The 20155-nt window shown below is 33.8% G+C and overlaps 1 protein-coding gene across 2 annotated transcripts in view; it reads right to left on the bottom strand.

The window, feature by feature from the left end:
* The window catches only part of FSTL5 (follistatin like 5), a 261207-nt gene that overhangs the window by 78590 nt on the left and 162462 nt on the right, over positions 1-20155 (bottom strand). For both annotated transcript variants that reach the window (XM_035550439.2, XM_050710405.1), the window contains exon 6: positions 8298-8464. In XM_035550439.2, the coding sequence (XP_035406332.1) occupies positions 8298-8464 (167 nt within the window). The remainder of the gene's footprint in view (positions 1-8297; positions 8465-20155) is intronic.

Raw genomic sequence — 20155 nt, 5'->3', positions numbered from 1 at the left:
CATATATCTGCATTTAATTTTTTGTGTTTATTGGAGTTTTGTCTTCAATGATACAGTAGGCAGAAGATTAACACAGAAAATATTGTGGCAATGAGTTTAGTATACATCATAATAAGCTAAACATACAATAATAATTTCAAAACTAATAATAAATGTTTCTTGTTTTAGAAGCAGATGATATTAAGTGTGACAGTTCTTGATTTAAGAATATTACTTTCCTGCTTAAAATACCTATAAAAGTGTCCTTGATGTATTCTAGTAAAACTAGGCAGAATCGGCAGCAATGTACATGCAGATATGACTACAGAGAAAAACGGTTAACAATGTTTTGAACACCTTTGGTGTTCACATATTTCTGTTGACAGAGAAGACCTCTGAAACAGAAGTACAGAACTATCATTTCAGCTGTTCTTCTAAAGATGTGTTCAATGAGCTCTGTCAAGAAATTGACTTGGAAGAACCAATCAATCTTAAAAATGCACAATATTCCTTTTATTTTGTTAACAGTTTCTGTCTGTAGCTGTCAAAAATGTGTAGTGGTGCCTCCTGCCTGCCTGGGGTTATTTTCAAGGTTTCCTTCGGGGCAAGGGAGAATGGACGTACATGTTATGTTAACACCTTTCAGTATCACAAGACCTTTCATTTTTAACTTCTGAGCAACAAACAGGAAAATACTAACAGACTCATCTATTTTGGATACAAATAGTCTAAACAGCTCTAGAATGTAGAATTACAACTACCACAAGATAAGAATACTGGGCATCAGATCTGCAAGATGGAATGACTCTGCCCCACTCTCTAACGGGAAAAGGACTAGATCATGATCTTGGTTACACTGCTGACAGAACAAGGAAAGATTATGGTCCACAGATCCTGATTCTGTTCATCTTGGAAATCAACACTTTCATTTCTCATGAAGATAAAATGAAGCAGTCTTATCTAGCAGAAGAGAAGAGAAAGCCCATGAGAAATTTTAATGCTTCTTCATAAAGAGAGAATCATCATCTGTCTCAAAGTTAAAATAGCTCCCGCCATAAAAAGATGTATATGGAAAACCTTATCATAAAATTCTGCAGTATTATAACTTTAATGAAGCTAGAGCTACAGAACTTGCTTGTCCAGATTATTTTAACAGGAATCAGTACCTTTTAACAGGAATCAGTACCTGTGAATGAAACCTCACTGTAACATTTCACCTTACTTCATTAACCTAGAAGATTATAGACCAATACAGGTACCTGGTTTAAGTGTATCTTTATGGTGTTATGAAAACATGATGCACATTCTAAAGTGGCATTCAGCATGCCAATAATGAAATAAAATAAATATTTAAATAGCTTCAATATTCAAAGAAAAAAAAATGTCAAATCTTACACATAACCAGTGTTTCCTTTTGGTGTGATTTATCCCACTACTAAAGAATTAATTGTGACTCAAAGTCAGATTCCAAAAAAGAGAACAGAAAAAAAGAGAACAGAAAAACGAAGGATAGAAGGGAACTGAATGAAATGATTAGACCGGTGGACAAACCTACATATTTTTGGCATATTTATAAATAAATAAAAAAAGCATTAGAGATTTCATAAATCTGATCAGCATCTTTGACAATATTTTCACTTAACTTTTAAAATGAAGTAAAGCAAACAAAATTGGTATTTGACATTAAATGAAAGAGAAAAGGTAATAATACATCTTATTTCAGACGAAGAAAGTCTGCATAAGAAAAAGGACAATTCAATACTGACAAAAATAGAAATGTGCTGAATTTGATGAGTCACTGTTAATCAAATACAACCACTTCATTAAAAAATTCAGTAAAAAGGGATGTAATAGATGGGTTGGACTGCTGTCATAAAAATAATGTATAAGGAAAACCTGTAGCTAGGTTGTTAAACTTTTTATATCTTAGTGGTAACACACAGAATACTGCTGCACCACATAGTATATAAGATGCTGTAATTTCTGTACGGTAATTTGACTACTATTATTCACTAAGCAAATTAGAAAAAGTTAATGTATTGAAAAACACTGGTAGCTTTTAAACTACTGTACTATGACTGATGACACCTGTTTAATTTGTTCATTGTTAGACTGTGTTACCTCTTCCAAAAATGAAGATATTAAGAGCATCATCTTTGAAGGGAAGGCTAAAAGGAAGGAGGCTCTGACATTCCTCTCAGTTCACAGGATCTCTGTACTCTCTCTTAGGCAGGGGTGAAGGAGTCACAGAGAAGACTGCAAAAATCAGAGGAGCAATAACAAAGATCCTGGGTTATGAAAACCTCTTGGGGAATGAACCATACCATGCAGGGCTTGCTGCAGCAAGAAAAAAAAAAAAAAAAAAAAAAAAAGAGCAGATATCAGGAGTCCCTTCTAGGAACTATGTTTAACATTTTTGACAGTCTGAAAATATTTTTGTCATCAGTTGCTGAGCAGACCTCTCTAGAATGGAAGGGAATGTGCTATTTCAGAGGACAACAGGTTTTGCTGGCAATTACATTATGTTTTGGTTTAAAACAATCAAGAAGAGGATGTAGATGAATATGATAACAAAAAAGCTAAAGTCGTAATTTGCAGATTAATTTTAATGAAATGAACAAATGAGAAAAAGATAATCCACATGTAGCTGCAAAACCCCCAAATTTACGTATCAAATAGAAATATTGCAGGTTTTCAATTAAGGTAGCCTAAAGAAAGAGATCATTAGTTTTCATCAAAAAGCAGAAGTTAACCTACACTCCTTTAAAAAGTTATTAATTTAAGTAAGTTAGTAGATGTTAAACTTTCCATATGGGCAAGTCATCTAAGTTGATCTTGTATAAACAAAAGAACAAAGGGCAGACATTTTCTAAGTGTTATTCCTGACAGGTATAGGGAAGCAGCTGAAAGCAAATCTAAAGGAAAAGGTCAAAAGAGAACAAAGTAAAATGAGATACAAAGTGTTTTGAAGTAAGTCAACTTCCATGAGAAGAATGTAATATGCATTGTGTTTAGGAAAGATTCTGCTATTTTTTACGTTTTCTATAAGCGAGAACTTTTTCTATCATGAATAATAGGCTAGCTAGAATATACTCGAAGAGGTAAGTGAAAAGACTTCAGAAATTTAAGATTCAGGATAACAGCAGGAAAAAGCCCTTCTAAATGCATACTAAAATAGTAGCAAAATGCCCTACTATATAATTTCTGTACTGAGTCATAGTACAAATAAATTACAATTTAAATTAAGTAAAATTTGCAGAGGCACATAATTTTTCATGGCTTCATTCAGATGGATGCTGATTATCCCTGACTCCTATCAGTTTAAATAAGAAAGATCAGTAGCAAGACACATTACATCCACAAATAGTAACCATATGTACCATAAGAAGAGTTGAGGAGCACTGAGGACTCCTAAAATTACCTATTGGATATTATCAGTAGCATCATTAAAATCTAACCGCACACTTGTGGTCAGATAGCATTCTCTAAGTTATTTTATTGTTGTAAAAGTACTGATTAAATACAATTTTCATTATCGACCCTCGAAAGTCAAACAGTATTTCTTACTTTTTTTTTTTTTTTTTTTTTTGTCTCAGAGTATGTAATACAACTCAAATAATTAAGGCTTGCTCATGGTCACTTCCCTAGCTGACAGGCTTAGGCATATATCCTGTATACTTTCAGTAGGGAAGTAAACCATCTTTCAACAAAATAGAAATTCAATAGTCACAATTTGAGTTTTGACTTAGACTCTTGCTTATTGCTGCATTTCCCCATTTGACAAAACACTATGACTTTATATTGTTCTGAATATATCACTCCCCAAAGCCGATAGTTTAAGCCATATTCAGAACTGCACAGTGCAAAAACTTAATTCATGCACCTTAAGTATTATCATTTGCTATAATTTACAAAATCACATTGCCAGTACTGCTTATTCTGATGGTTTCATATGTGCTTACTTCCAGTTACAATGATGTATGACAAATTTTGCTGTACAAGAAGTATTTATCTGTCTTCCCAGGTCAATGCTTGTTACTTTTTTTCAAAAACCATACTAATATTTACATAAGATTATTAATGTTGAGATGCACATATGTGGTTCTTGTATAACTGAGTAAAGTAAGAATTCTCAGAGTTAGATGAACGTTTTAGCATATAATAGAGTCACAGTAAAGCATAGAATGTTTTACCTCTGGGGACATCCAAAATTATACAAGGGCTTAGGGCTTTTGAACATTTAAAATTGCCTGAATAAGTACAATGTATTCTTTAGTGGTTAAAATGCAACATAAACTGGAACACACTATGTTCCCTCTACATTTATGCCTTTGAAATTAGTATTTAAGTAACAAATTCATTTTCACAGTGAAATATAAAAGACAACTCTTTTCTGTCCAATTATTTTTTTTTCTCCCGAAGGTATTATTTTTATTACATTGCTTGAGTAGATACTAAATGATGACTACGTAACAACCTTGAAGCAAATGTGAAATTGTAAGAATTAAACAGACAATATCTGACCAAGTTCAGAAAGGAATGACCAAAGAAATATGAAAACAAACAAACAAAAAACAACAACAAAAAAAACAACCAAAATAAACCCACAAAGAAACAAGAGAAGATCTAGAAATAAATATGAGGATAGAATCAGTGCAAACAGTGGAACACAAAATAAATTTTGAAGAAAAGAGACTCTAGGAAGCAGTTAAACTCAATGCTTTTATGTCCAATGGTGTTTTTGTTTTGTTGTTTTGTTTAGCTTCCAGGCTCCATTAACTCTTTCTTCCACTGTTTGTTGGTTTATCTACACATTAGATGAAGATCACCTGTATATAACTAGAACCTTTGAGTGCTATGTATTTTTAGAGCTTCAGCCCATGGATATGTACAAGGGATCTGTCATTCCCTTTGAATTGTAACTAAACTGTTAATACTAAGAACTAAGCTGTAATATATTTTTGCTAAAAAGCATTCCCCTGTATTCCAATTTCTCTATGATTTTATTAAGCTAAAAAAATAAATGATGAATACATTCACCTTTAGAATTTTTCTCCTGTTGCTGGAAGCATTTACTCTCTGTACCATTCTTACTATACCCATACACAAAATGCAAACACAGAACTCATCCCAACACAGAGAGAGCTCTTAAATAATTCCACTCTGTGCAGGTATGAATATATAGTTTCTTTCCAGAGGTGAGCAATACCTCAACTGTTTTTGCTTCCACATCATCATCTAGCCTGCAAATTCTCTCAGGAGACACTTTGTAGACCTTTTTTGAATTATCTCTTTGCTTAGCCCGTTTGTTTGCTTTTTATGTTTATAGACTGTTAATCCAGTATATTGTCACATGGTCTGCCTATTAAAAGCACATAAATCCAGTCAATTCTAGTAATTTTAATTTTCTCCCTTAGCTTTGGATTTCTGATCACCACTGCAAACTGACTTCAAACTAGGCATGCTGTGAGTCTTCAAAAATTCCATACTGGAGTGTGTTCCAGCTGTTATAAGCACTGAAGAAACACAATGGGCTGGCCCTAACAGCCAAGCTCCCCCCCGACTGCTCACTCACTCCCCCTCTCAGCAGGGCAGGGGGGGGTGAAAATAGGAGGAATGAAAGAGCATGTGGATTAAGACTGGTTTACGTATTACCACTGTGGGCTAAAACAGACTCAACCTGGGAAAATTTAGCTTAATTTATTGCCAATTAAAATTAAAAAAAAATAATAATAATAATTACTAACTTGGGCTGTGGGAAACACAAAGATGAACATTATTAAAACAACAGCTTTCCTCTCCCCTTTTCCAGCTTTATTGCCAAGCCCTTTACCCGTTCCAAGTGGCACAGGAGGTTGGCGGTGTTACGGTCAGTACACAGCATTTTGTCTTTGCCACTGGTGCACCCACTGCAGAAAGCTTCTGTTTTTTGAATTTTCATACTCAAAATGTTTGTATCAAGCTTGGAAAACCACTTGCTCTTTTCATGTTGGCAAATACAGTCAAGTGAACCTTTCAGTTTGAAACTGAGTTGTTAGCTTCATTATCACCATTCATCATTTTCCTTTTTTTTCTACATGTCCAGATGTGTGCTCCTGTTTCTAGCTCTACAGCTCATGCTATATATTATACTTAGATGTGATTAGAAAGAACTGCAAATCATTACTTATGACCATAATGAATATTTACAGAAAGCTAACAAATAACACAGAAAGGAGCTTGTGAGCATGGGTAGGACACTTTTGAATGCCAATCATATTATTAATACCTAATTAACAAAAGCAACAAGAATATAAACTGAGAAATTTTCACAGCATGCTGGATTTATCCTAAGCCTCTCAAATGACTTAGAGCTACCATTCAAGCAAGGTGACCTTTGAAACCATTGTAAGGAAGTTCAATTTACAAACAAATCTGATTGCTTGTAAACACCAAGAAAAACAAAACAAAGGTGATGTGCATGTACAAATGTCACTTCGGAAACAAATCAAAGCATTCATAAATAAATAAAACAAGTATTCGATTGTGGTGTTACTCCACACATGTAAGAGTTGCAGCGATCTCAGACGGACATACTCATACAACCCCATGGTTGTCCACATGTATAATTCTGGTAATGTGAAATGGCACAAGGAAATTAAACATACCTACAGGCAAACAAAATACAGCTGAATGATTGTTTTGAGAGTTCTGTCAGAAAAAAAATGTATTATTTTTGTCATATTTTGTATTTTTCTCCGTATTTAGAGGTTACAGCAAAGTTAAGGGGCAGATATTTGCCTTGCTAAAAAAAGATTTCTAAGTTACTGACATTCACTAATGATTCCTTGAGAAGTACCTTTGCTGAATACTTGGAGGAATGATTAAAACAACCAATTTTGTAGTAAGAGCTATATTATGGTAAAAATACATTTTTATTCAATTATCAGAATATAAAGTTATTATAATGATCTGTTTGTGTTAAATAAGTACGCATTTCTTAAAATGTTAATTTTATAGATTCTTTTTTCTCTTAGATGTTTGAAGGCTGCATAATGCTGAATGTATAATACTGTCTGCATTTTGGGCTGTGATTGTCTTCATACGATTCTATTGCTATACTTATTCCTTTAAATGATTGGTCTGTGAAACGTTTTCCCTGTACTTAACACCAAGGGTTTGAATACAAAGTAAAATAAAAACAAAGTTTGGCAAGCATTTTATTTCCATTTCTTTTGTTTTATCTACAGTCATATGACTAAAAACATCATAGGTAAGGAACTTGTTAATATCACATAGAATCACAGAATATCCTGACTTGGAAGGAACCCACAAGGATCACCAACTCCTGGCTCTGCATAGGACCACCCAAAAAACAGACCATGTGTCTGAGAGCGTTGTTCAAATGCTTCCTGAACTCCAGCAGGCTTGGGGCCTGGACTGCTGCCCTGGGGAGCCTGTCCCCATGCCCGACCACCCTCTCGGTGCAGAACCTTCTCCTAACACCCAACCTGACCCTCCCCTGTCCCAGCTCCATGCCGTTCCCTCGGGTCCTGTCGCTGTCCCCAGAGAGCAGAGCTCAGTGCCTGCCCCTCCGCTCCCCTCGTGAGGGAGCTGCAGGCTGCCATGAGGCCTCCCCTCAGCCTGCTCTGGGCTGAACAAACCAAGGGACTTCAGCAGCTCCTCATGTCTTCCCCTCTAGACCACTGTCTTCTTAACCCTCCTAGATGCTCACTAATAATTTTACATCCTTCTTATACTTTGGCACCCAAAACTGCACACAGTACTTGAGGTGAGGCCACGCCAGCGCAGAGCAGAACAATTTCTTACCTTGACTGGCTAGCAATGCCGTGCTTGATGCACCCGAGGGTGCAGCTGGCCCTCCTGGCTGCCAGGGCACACTGTTGACTCATATTCAATGTGCTGTCAAACCCCGAGTCTGTATGTATACCCAGGGTTGCCCCTTCCCAGGTGCAGAATGGGGTACTCGCTCTTGTTATACTTCATATAGTTAGTGATTTCTTAGCTCTCTAACTTGTCAAGATCTCTCTGCAAGGCCTCTCTACCCTCGATGGAGTCAACAGCTCTTCCTAATTTAGTGTCATCTGCAAATTTACTTACCATACCTTCAAGTCCTGCATCCAAGTCATTTATGAAAATATTAAAGAGGACTGGCCCCAAAATGGAGCCCTTGGGAACCCCACTAGTAACTCGCCTATGTAAGCTCATTTACTGATGTGAGCCCAACCCATCAGCCAATTGTTCACTCTTGATCACTTCTCAATTCTTCATGAAAATATTTTATAGCAAGCTGTTAAAGAGAGCTTTCTTTTACTTACATTGATATCTTCCAAATCCAAATTATTCAGAATGATGTTGTTCCTCTTCCAGATGATGGGAGGTCTCAGAGTTCCCTGGATGGCACAACTTAAGACAGCACTTTGTCCTACTGTTGCTGCAGTGGTGCTTAGTTTTTGATCTTCTGGCAGACTTAGCTGAACTACCTCTGCAAAAGATATATTGTTTTCAAGGTTAATTTGTTTGCAGTTTCATAAGGTTAATTAGTATGCAGCTTTTGTACACTGGTAATTTAAGGATTTTAATTGGAATCAAAGTAAAAAGAACTTCCGACAACCACAGGAAGTTCTGAGTATTTCAAATAACGGTCAGCATGACATTTCAATTAAATTGACTGACAAGCATCACCATATAAAGACAGAAACATTTAACATGAAAATGAATTTCAGAGGTAAGACTATCTAAAGTTAGACAACAGAAGTTATTTAACAGTAAGGCCAATGAAGCATAGTAGCTATCATCTTCATTTGACTAATATGGCAATACTGCTGTAAGAGTCATTCATTTTCAGAAAATAATATTATGGAACTCAGTGTAAGAAATATGCAAGACTGAGATGAAAATGAACAAAAAAGTGAATTCTGCTTTCAGTATACAGAAATAAGATATGAGCCTTCTTCCCTAGTACGCTTTTTTTTTTTTTTTTGGGTGGGGTGATGTGGGGTGGGAAGGGTTCCTTGATATCAGTGAAAGCACAATTTCCTAATTAAAGTGATGTTAGTAATTTCTTCCATTTCGGCCTCAGAAGATTATGCATTAGTCATAGTTCAAACACATTAGTTTATGTCATTTTTAAAACACAGCATTAAAATAATTTCTACACTTCTCCAGTCAAAAATGATTTCTTTTACAATACCTGGAGAAATACTCAGCCAGAATAATAAATATTTGTATACTTGAATAAATCTTTCCTAAATATAGGATGTAAAAAAAAAAAAAAAACAGTGCACTTTACAGCATCAATTTGAAACTGCTGTGTCTGCCAAGTGGCAGCAGCAACAACCAGGATGGAACAGAGCACCAAGCAGAAGAGCACAACACTGAGTAATGGTTGGAGGCAAATGTGAACTAAATGCATCACTTCCTCTGAAGTCATCTAGATCCACAAATATTCACTCCTTTTTGCATTTCCTGTGCAACACGCAGTAGAAATTGCTAGTGCCAATAAGCTATTTCACAAGGTTTGGTTTATTTATTTAGTATTACCTAAAATACCCTAATGTAAAATATCTGTAAATTAATAAATGTAAAGGATTCACTTTTAAAAGTGTGTCACAGGTTGTTTCGTGGTTTGTTTTTCCTAAAATAGACAAATTACTAACACATTTAGAAGCAAAACCATAAAGTATACATGCAAACAATCATGTTCTACATGTGTAAGAGAAAATTCAATCCATATCAGAAATCTGAAGAGCAAGAATTATTTTTATATTTATAGATATTCTTTGAATCATGATGAAATATTTGCTCTTGGTAAGTAACCAGCATTTCTAAAATTAACACCAGTGCAGCAAATTCAAACTCTCGTGGGAATTAAGACAATTTATTGTATGGTATTAGAAATACCTGGGGGGGGGGGGGGGGGGGGGGGGGGGGGGAAGTGTCATTTTAATACAAAATAGATTTTGTATGTAAAAAAAATAAATAATAAAAAAAGGTCTCCATTAAATAAAATTCAGTACAAATAAATATGTTGTTAAAAACAGAGTACTCAGTCTTTAAAAGAGAATCATTTTAAGGAAGTCTTTGCCATACAATTTTAGAATAAATCTATTTGATGAAAAAGCAAGTAAACTACTATCAGTAGAGAACTACTCTCAATTCTTTCAACTTTACTCTGTATCGAAAGTAAATCTTCCACCGTTTATCATTGCCTCTGATATTTCACACTGCAAGAAAGATAATGCATGGCCCCAGTAACTACTTTTGCTCCATAACAAAAACTGAAAACAAAGTAACAGAAAAAAAATAAGAAAAAAAGAAATTATGTGAACACCAAGCTCATTTCCACCCAAGAAAGAAAAAAAAAATCTCATTTTTCTGGTTAACCAAAAGCTGGTAACTACTCAACTTTTAAAATGACCTTTTAAAAATTCAAGCATGTGTGATCCAGGCCTTGACAATTTCTCCAGTAACCAGTACAGTACACAGGTCTGATATTAATATAAGGATGCTTCACTTTTATGTTCCACAACTCACTTGGACACTTACAGAAAAAACAGAGAGTGATAAATATTAGTTTGATGATGCTGTGTACTCTTCCTTCTTGTGTAATTGCCTAGATGTAAAGCTAAACAGCTAAGAGTTGTCCTTTCGTTTGTGGTGTACCTGATTAAATACAACATGACAAAGTTTTACATTTGTAAGGAGTGTGTGTGTGTGTGGTGTGTGTGTGACCAATGTATTTGGTCCAATATGTGAGACCTATATAGGAGTTGAAAATCATCCACACAGGAACGTTTTTACTTCACGCTAAAGCACAAAAATAAATAAATAAATAAATAAAATCAATCTTTCATTTTTTAAATACACTACAAAAGGCATCACGTACCTATTCTCTTTTAATTAGAAAATTACTTTCATATAAAAAAGACATTAATCTTTCCATTACAGCAAAGCAGCAGCCTATAAGCAAGCTAAGATCCATTTAGCCATAAAAGCAATACTTTGTAATTAACACAATTAAAAAGACAGTATAGTTTAATGTTTTTATTTCATGCATCAGAAAACTATTTCAATAGCTTCAGGAAATAAAGTTTTATTGTTCTATAACTGAGCTCAATGATCAATTTTTGTGTGATTAAAAATATTAATATTCAATTTAGATAAAAAAATACCTTATTTTTTCTTTTCCAGAAATACCGTTTTATGACTCAAAAACTCTAATGACACTCCCCACCAGACATACATAAATGTGATTGACTCATTTTTTTTTTGTTACTGCATGCATTATCTGCCACCATTTGTCAAACCATGTAAAAGGGAATGTACAGATTAAGTTGAATATAGTAATATTTACTGTAGTTTTTAAAATTTATTGCGTTCACCAGAAACATTTCAGCTCCTATGTTATAGGAGATGGTTCTTCAGAGATTATCACCCAGACTTCTTGAAACATACCCAACATGAACACTGAATGATTCAAAACTTCTGACAAATTCAGTGTGCAAAAATCTCAAAAGGTATGTTAATATTATGATACTCAATTTATAAAGGAGTAATTATCTGTGTTTTCCAAAGACAATATTTAATTTAGCATAGTCATTAAATAATTATCATAAAATTAGTTTATGCTATAGGCCACACTATGAAAAATGCTAACCTTCATGTGATAAATTCAGCTACCTAAATTCTACACAATTTCAAAGTCTTTTTTCAGTTAACTCTAGTATTACTATGGATGCCTGTATACAGAAGGCCAGTACCTATTATAGAAATGCTTATCTTTTTCAATTTGAATGCAACTGTAGAAAAGGGAACATTTAACAAATGCAAAACTTAGCATTTGCTGCCTTAATGAAGACAGTATTCTGAAATCAAAATAGAGCCATTACTGTACTATTTTGTTGACTTTTTTTTTTTTTTTAACAACCTTTTATATACCAGTATTAATAGCCTTGCCATACATTGCAACAGTCTGGAAAATCATCCTCATCATTAAAAAAAAAAAAAAAAAAAAAAAAAAAAAGAGAGAGAACACTAGTTTTGCTAGAGGAATTCCCTAAAAAGTATTTAAATAATTATCAATCTTCCATACAGTGTTTTTGTATTCCATTTATAACTTCTATCACATGCCTATATTGCAGTAAAAGAACCTGAATGTATTCATTTCTTAAAATTAAGCATGACTGTCCCACCTGGACACAGTCAAATCACCTGTGTTACATATTTGTTAACAGCTGTGGAAAAAAAAAAAAAAAAAAACACTAATAAATGCACTGGGAGCACCAATTTCCCTAAAAATACTGAGCAACAGTTAAGTAAAAACTTTGTATATAATTATGTGTATTTAAAATGATTTTTATAGTAACATTATTGGTAAAATTGAAGTAACACTTTTTATATATTCTAAAGACAAAATATATTTGCTCCTCATTAAGGGAGAAAGAGGGAGAAAGGAAATCCCAACCCAAAAAAAAACCTAGGCTCACAGAACAGCACCTGAAGCAGAGTTCCTTGACAGGTAATTCCCTGAAAATCACTGTCCTTGAACTGGCTACAGGCAGGGTGGAAGAGGCACACACTGGTGGAAGTATGGGGTAGAAGTGTGGAAAGCATTCTCAGGTACACAAGGCAGCACCTCTTGGAGCCCAAGCTCCATGACATTCATTTGCAAACAGAAAAAATAGGTTCTGGAACTAAATAATGCATTTGCCATCTCTTTTCTCCTCCCTGAAAGAAATAAATCTGGTTCTGAAAGCAATTTTTTTTTTGTTTTGTTTTTGCCAGAGGCTGAAGCCATGGCACTGGGAGATATCACCTGCTAGGATAATTCCTAGCTTTCTCTCTCTGTCACCCCTGTAAATTAAATTAAAATGTATCTGCTGAGACTATACTTCAAATAATTAAATGAAAAAGCAGAGCAAATATTCAGAAAATTTGGAAATTGAATGAATTCAATCTAGTAATATCAAAACCAATCAAACAACAACAACAAAAAGGATATTGTTGGTTATGGAACAGTAATATTAAATTTAAGTAGGTAGTAGGTTTTAGCTTATAGCTTGCTGTTATCAAATAGAAGTGTGAATGCTCTACTATGGTATACCATATTAATGAATTTGCTAGCATCTCCTCCATATACAGTATCAGCCTGATAAACATCCTGAGTTCTTAACTACAAAAATTACCGGATAAATTCTTCTAGATAAAATGGAGAAAGGCAAACAAAAAATGGAAGAAGCCCATTTAGAAAAAACCTAGAGGTATAGTTAGGGTGTGAACAACAGAATAAATTATAGACAGCTGTGTAAAAAAACTGGTTGGAAGATAAAATATATGGTTATTAAAGATGACAAAAATAGTGAAAGCAGAGTAAATGCTAACTGCTGGGAGGACGTTCTAAAACATTAAAACTGACGAGGTAAAAAAGAGCTCTTACTGAAGGTTGAGAAATTTAGCAGCCATGAGATTTGTCAAAGCCTTTTAACCATCCTGCTGACTCCCTTACCCTTCATTTGGCTAAATGGTACTGAGTCAAATTCTTCTGCTTACTCCCATTATTTATTTCATTATTAAAGCTGTCACTGTATGTGATTCAGCTTGAATTCATCCATCTCAAAAATCTATGACATAAAACTGTATTTTGGATGAAAAATGTGCAATATATTAACTAATTCATATATTTTCTTTAAAGATTTCAGTCAATACATCTGTAGAATGCATTTACCGTTTTCACATTGACCTCATCTGGTTCCTCATAGTCACCCTGTGATTGACTGGTCCACACAACTTTCTCCTATTCTACTGTTTCTAATAGATGAATTCTCAGCTGGAAATATAACTTCTTACTATTAAACAAGGATAAGGTCTTGTACCTTGTAACATCACATTTCAACTCATTTTTACTGCATCAGGCTTCAGTGTTTTTCAATCCCTCTACTATAGCAACCCAACATATCTCTGTAATTTTCTCTTTAATGTGTTGTTCACTTATTTACTGGTCACTGGAGAAACTTCACTAATAACTCCTTCCCAAAGTGATATTCTCCTATTCCATTGAACCTGTTTCACCTCGTTTTTAGCCAGTTCCTTGTTAATTTCATGATTTCTCTACTGTATATGATATACATCATATCAAATGCTTTACTGAAAATGATATGAGTATTTCATTTCTCATCGCTTCTTCAGTTATCTAGAATCTTTGTTATAGACCTACTTTTGTTTGTCCCTCAGTTAGAAATAAATCAATTTCAGATCAGTTGATATTTTTTCTCATATAAGTATCTTTCTGATATCTTTCTAAAGTATCTTCAGAACTTACTGAAACCAAACACAAAATAGTATCATGTTTTTGAGAATTAGCAAAGAAACTGGTCAATTAAATCTCCTTTTTTTTGAAATTATTTTGTTCTGCGATGTCAAATTGAGATATATGTATCACTACTATATATATCGTTACCTTTGTTTTTAAGCCTAAGGTATTTGTCTAAATCTCTTACACATGTCCAATAGTTTTTTTTTGTAAGATACAGACAGTGCATTCAAACAAATGAACAACAAAAAAAAAATCACCTTGCCCTAAATAGCTTACAACCTAAAATACATGAACATATACACAGTGATTTGGTACTCCTGAATACATTTATAAAGCTTTTAGCTCTGTATGCAGCTCACCATAGGAAAATTTTCAAAATTTAGTGACTGATATAAGTGAAAGCAACTAAACATAAATAATTCTGAAGATATTACAATATTGCAAAATGATGATCAATTACAATAGAGTAAGTGCTTCCATTTTCTTAATTCACCCAATATCTAGTAATTAAACTGTGAAAGATGGAAAAAGAGTTTTCAAAGCTAACATTTTACAAAAATATCCTAACAGCAGCAGGGATAAATCAATAGTGGAACCTTACCATTAAGCATTACTTTTTCACGAGTCATATATTTCGGGCTGTCATTTTTTGTGTAAGTTAAGCTACACCAATATTTTTGTAAACCAACATATAAAACAGTATCATTTTATTTTTAAAATACAGAGGAAGTGTAGCAAGAGGAGAAAAAAAGAGTAGCTCTGTAGTGCTTTAATCCACCTTCCTGTTTCCTTACTCCTAAGTACAATGGGCACATAACATGGGAATGGGAACATTCTGATGCTCTAAATTGAGCCTATTTTTAAAAAAAATAATAATAAAAAAATAGAAATCACCTTTTAAAACCAAGCAAAGAAGCCTTTTGTGCATGGACTACCGTCAGCTCTGAACTTAATGGATAGTGTACAAAATCTAGCTTTAAGAGTTCAGAATGCGTGCTTGTAGGGCATTAGTTTTTGCCTTTTGCTTTTCTATAGCTAACTACAAAGTTTGTCTTTTGAAAAAGTAACCTGTAACTACATAGGATATGTACAAGTCACTGCTTTTCAAAAGATATAAAAGGTTCTCTTTTGGCTCAGTTTTGTAGAGCCTAAACACCTATAACACACAGCAATTAACATCAATAAGCCCTAAAACCTTCTAGTCTAGACATATCACTTGTACTGGCTGATAAATTTTGAAAAGAATTTGAACAAATGAAAAGTAAAGAATAAAATAAAATGAGTATGAAATCTGAGACACAAAATGCTTGCTGTTAGGAATTTTATGACCATTTTTTTTCATTCAACAACAACAAAAAAATCTAAGTCTGTAGTTGATCAACAACTGATAATGCATAAACAGAAAACTCCAAATGAAGGAAGAGTTTTCAATGAACATCAGAATGTGTTAAATCTCTCACTTAACTGTGAAAAATATGAGAATGCTGCCATTTGGCTGTGGCAAGTCTTACCATGTCATTACTCAGTGCCTTGTAATATCTGAAATATAACTACAAAATGTGCCTTTCCCATTTTTGGCATTGATCTCTCAAAATGACATAACAAAAGCTTTTTTCATCAGTGTCATTTTGCTGTTTTTTTAAAGCAATTTTAAAATCAGCAAGCATTACTATTAACATGTCTAATTTTGTCAGCTCAAAAATTAAATGATCAAAAAGTTTTCCTGTTTTCATAAAGCACAAAATAGTCTTAGCATGCTAGACTGAAGAAAGTATATTGAATTTCCCTTTGCAGTGTAATGAAACTATTTTTGCTGTAAACATTTTTTCCCACAAACTTAAACAGGGCAAAACACAGCTCATCCAAAATAAGAATTTTGATTGGCTTTTCAAATTAAGAAAAATACATACATGAACTGATAGGCCAGAATTAAGTCTGTCATAGAATGGCTTGGGTTGGAAGGGACCTTAAAGATCATCTAGTTCCAACCCCCCCAAACCATAGGCAGGGATGCCACCCACTAGATCAGGTTGGCCAAGGCCCCATCCAGCCTGGCCTTGAACACCTCCAGGGATGGGGCATCCACAACTTCTCTGGGCAACCTGTTCCAGTGCCTCACTAACCTTACAGTGAATACTTTCCTCCTAATGTCTAATCTAAATATATCCTCTTTTAGTTTAAGACTAAAGACATTCCCCCTTGTCCTATTATTATTGACCCAAATAAAGAGTTCTTCTCCATTTTTTTGTGTTATAAGACCCCTTTAAGTATTGAAAGGCTGCAATGAGGTGTCCCAGTAACCTTTTCTCCTCCTTTCTTCAAAAAAGTAATTTTACTATAAAAAAAATAATAATTTCCATTTAATAAACTTCTTTGTCCATCTGTTCAACACAAACAATGCAGCACAGAATCAGCATAGCACAGAACACTGATGACCCTGAATTCGTGCAAGAGTTTATAGCACCCAACTCAAATTAATCCACAAGACAGAATCCAGCTGCTAATGAGATGTAGTTTTCCAATACATTCTAAACTTAGTAATTATATTTATATAATAAATTGTATTATTGTATATAATATATAATATATATATATATAATATATTGTATTAATTACTAATATGTCAAAACAAATTTAGACAAATACTTTTTTTTTTTTTTTAAGGACAGCAGTGAATATACACTGTTCTATGCCAATTTTTCTACAGACAAACTAATTTCTTTCATAATGACAGGTTTGTTTTCCAAAGCAAATGAGACAAATGAAGGGGAGCTTACAATATCACATACAGACAGGTTCAAGACTGCAGATTTATTTTCTGCTTTGAATTTGTTGTAAACAAGTTATTCACATATTTAGTAGAATGTTTCAGCTTGAGAAGTAACAGAAGATAGTTCACGAGTAGCTGTTCTCTAGGTCTTATGTCAGCAAAGGAGTCTTTTTAAAAAGCTAAGTTCTTTATTCATTAAATTAGATCCAAAATACCTTATCCCAGCTCTTTGGCAGAAAAAAAAAAAAAAAAGTAACAACAACAACAAAAATCCAAAAAAACACACACCAAAAAACAAACAGAAATCAAAAAAAGCAATATGATATTAATATATTATAACCCTAAAAAATTCTCCTAAAATTCTCCTAAATCCACAGCCACACATATAGGATTATGTGATAGTTCAAAGGCCTCTAGTATCATTACTAAGAGCTTACAGCAACAAGAGAAGACAAAAAAAGGATGATAGCATAACAATTAATTATTTAATTTCCAACCAGCACAGTCCCAATACAATACCCAATACCACAGTGGCCTTTTCATTTTAAGTTAAAGCCTATGCTTCGTTCTTTTGTGTCATTAGCTTAAGCATGAAACATGATAGTTAGAATAGTCTTTGGTGGTATTGATTCCAGCAAAAAATACTGACCCTAAAGAAAGTGAGGTGGTGAAAATATTCACAGTGGTGGAAATATTCAAGATCATGATGGTCAACCATGTTTAACTAATAAAGAACTTAATGGAAAAACTATTCAAAATAATTTATTAATTTTATTTTAACACCATTAAAGGAATGGAAAGTAATCTGATCTTGTGGCAGGGTAGTATCAATCTGGCTAGGATTTGCTTCATTTTTTTTTTTTTTTAAACCATAAACAAACATGAAAAGCCACAGTCAGTTCCCGTATCAAAGGCCTGTGGTCCTTGGTATTTACGGGAGCTTTGAACATTGAGGAAGAAATACAAATGTTTAAACTTCACACTTTAATTAAATGATTTTTACTCATTACGTCCATTGAATCAAACTGCTCCTTGAGACCTTGTGTTCTCCCAAGTCTGCAAAGCCTACACAGACTCAAGTTATAAATGAGTGCCACAAGGACTATAATGATTCACTTAAGTCTTCATAAAAATCAATAAAACATATACTCGCACTCGCTCTGCAGGGCACTAGAATCATTAAAAAGTAGTTCGGAAGCATCGTTCATGGAAATACGAGGAGTCGTTGATTATTTAAGATTCCCTTGTCATTGTATACAGAAATGCAGAAGTTTCTGTGTATCTGTGGGCTGCACCTCTCTTAATGCATCATGCTGGATCAAGAATTGCCAGAAATAAGAAATGCAATGTTAGCAGCACTGATGGACAACCTGTCCGTCACATATATTCATTGGGTTTCTCAGGTAACTACTCTATCATGGTTACGTTGAATCAGTGCCTGAAAGAGACCATTGAAGAACTGTTTTGTGAAGAGAAAATATATGAAATAAGATAACTGAAAAGATATATCATTTAAATCTATGAAAAACTGCATGAAAAAAAAACCAACAGAATATATATATATATATGTATATATTATGTAGAGAGAGATTATGTTTTGCCAGGAATGTCAGGTAAACTGAAAATGTCCAGAAACAGTATCATTACTGTTCACTAAGAATATTTACAATAGTACAGATAAAGGGTTCATCCTACAGACTGGCTGGTTATGAGAGTCCCTGGAATCTACAAGATGCCATCCTTACGAGAATTTTTTCTCAGCCTAGAGGAAAACACAGGCCAGGAAGCCAACTCATGAGTCCTTTGGCTTCAATGTCTTCTGCAGCAGGGGAAACCAGTAATCTAACCATAGCACTGACAGTCCGTTTGCCATAGACTATTTATTAGGGATTAGGATTTGAGTATCATGATTGACAGACTAGTTCTTCCCTGTTATGAAGAAGAATGGAATTCGAACTTTTATGAATTTCCATCTCCTGGAAGAGACAGTGAATGAACTGGTAAAAAATAAATCTCTCTCCCTTCTGCCTCTACTATCATCTCACCAGACTGAAACTGCCTCTCCAGCCTTAACATCTCCTCTCAATATGTTCTGTAACTGATTTTCTGCATCATTCAATGAATCCTGAGGGAAATTTCTAAGTGTGATGGGTTAGAATTTGATTTGATGCATGTTACTGGAATTGCTGATCTGAAACTAGTCAGATACGGTATCTCAGGTTTATGTATATACATAAACTTTCAACTTTTATAGTCTACATACTCAAAGTTACACAACAATCTACTTCTAGCCTATAAAGCTGTAGCAAATGTTAATTTTAAAGTTCGCTGGGAAGAGAATCTCATAGTAAATGAAGCAGTAATTTCCTAATAACCTATTTCCATTTCCAGACTTCCATACCATTTGGGTATATCAAAAGGTATAATTTAGGATTGGTAAGATATGATTAAAATAGCTGTACTCTAAAAATATTTCCAAAAGCAATGGAAACCATGACAGTCCAGAAAAATATGATCAACATTCTTACCTGGAATGCCACATCACTGTCAAAGAAAATATGCCCTTCAGGATGCATAAGTAATGAGTTATTCCAATCATACCTGTCATGATATGTGATATGACACCTACACCTAAGACATCTTACTTGTCCAATTATTTGTGTGGACATACATATTCACCATGCATCCATAACATTGCAATGGTGAGAAAGGTATCTGACAAAGGAAGATTTTCAAAAGCAAACCACAACACAAAAGAGGAAAAAAAGCATATAAAAGATATTAACAGAAAAAATATGGAGGTAGAAATATTAATGCAACAATACAGAACACAGATTAGAACAGTACATTTGCTTTCCCTTAAAAAAAAAAAAAAAAAACATCAAAATTATATTGTATGCAATGAAAATTTTCCTAACATTAAAATTAAAAATAAAAAAATATAAAACATTTAAGAGAGAATAAAAATTTCCTAGTTACTTTTACATTCACTTTCTGGTGGGTTTTAACAATCAAGAAGGGAGAAAAAAATATATACAATATCATGGTACATCCTGTTTCTTTGTGGGAGGGAGGTTGTTCACCTTTACAAA

The sequence above is a fragment of the Cygnus atratus genome, chromosome 4, assembly GCF_013377495.2.
Source record: "Cygnus atratus isolate AKBS03 ecotype Queensland, Australia chromosome 4, CAtr_DNAZoo_HiC_assembly, whole genome shotgun sequence".
Classification (NCBI taxonomy): domain Eukaryota; kingdom Metazoa; phylum Chordata; class Aves; order Anseriformes; family Anatidae; genus Cygnus; species Cygnus atratus.
This window is presented reverse-complemented; position numbering and strand designations above follow the sequence as displayed.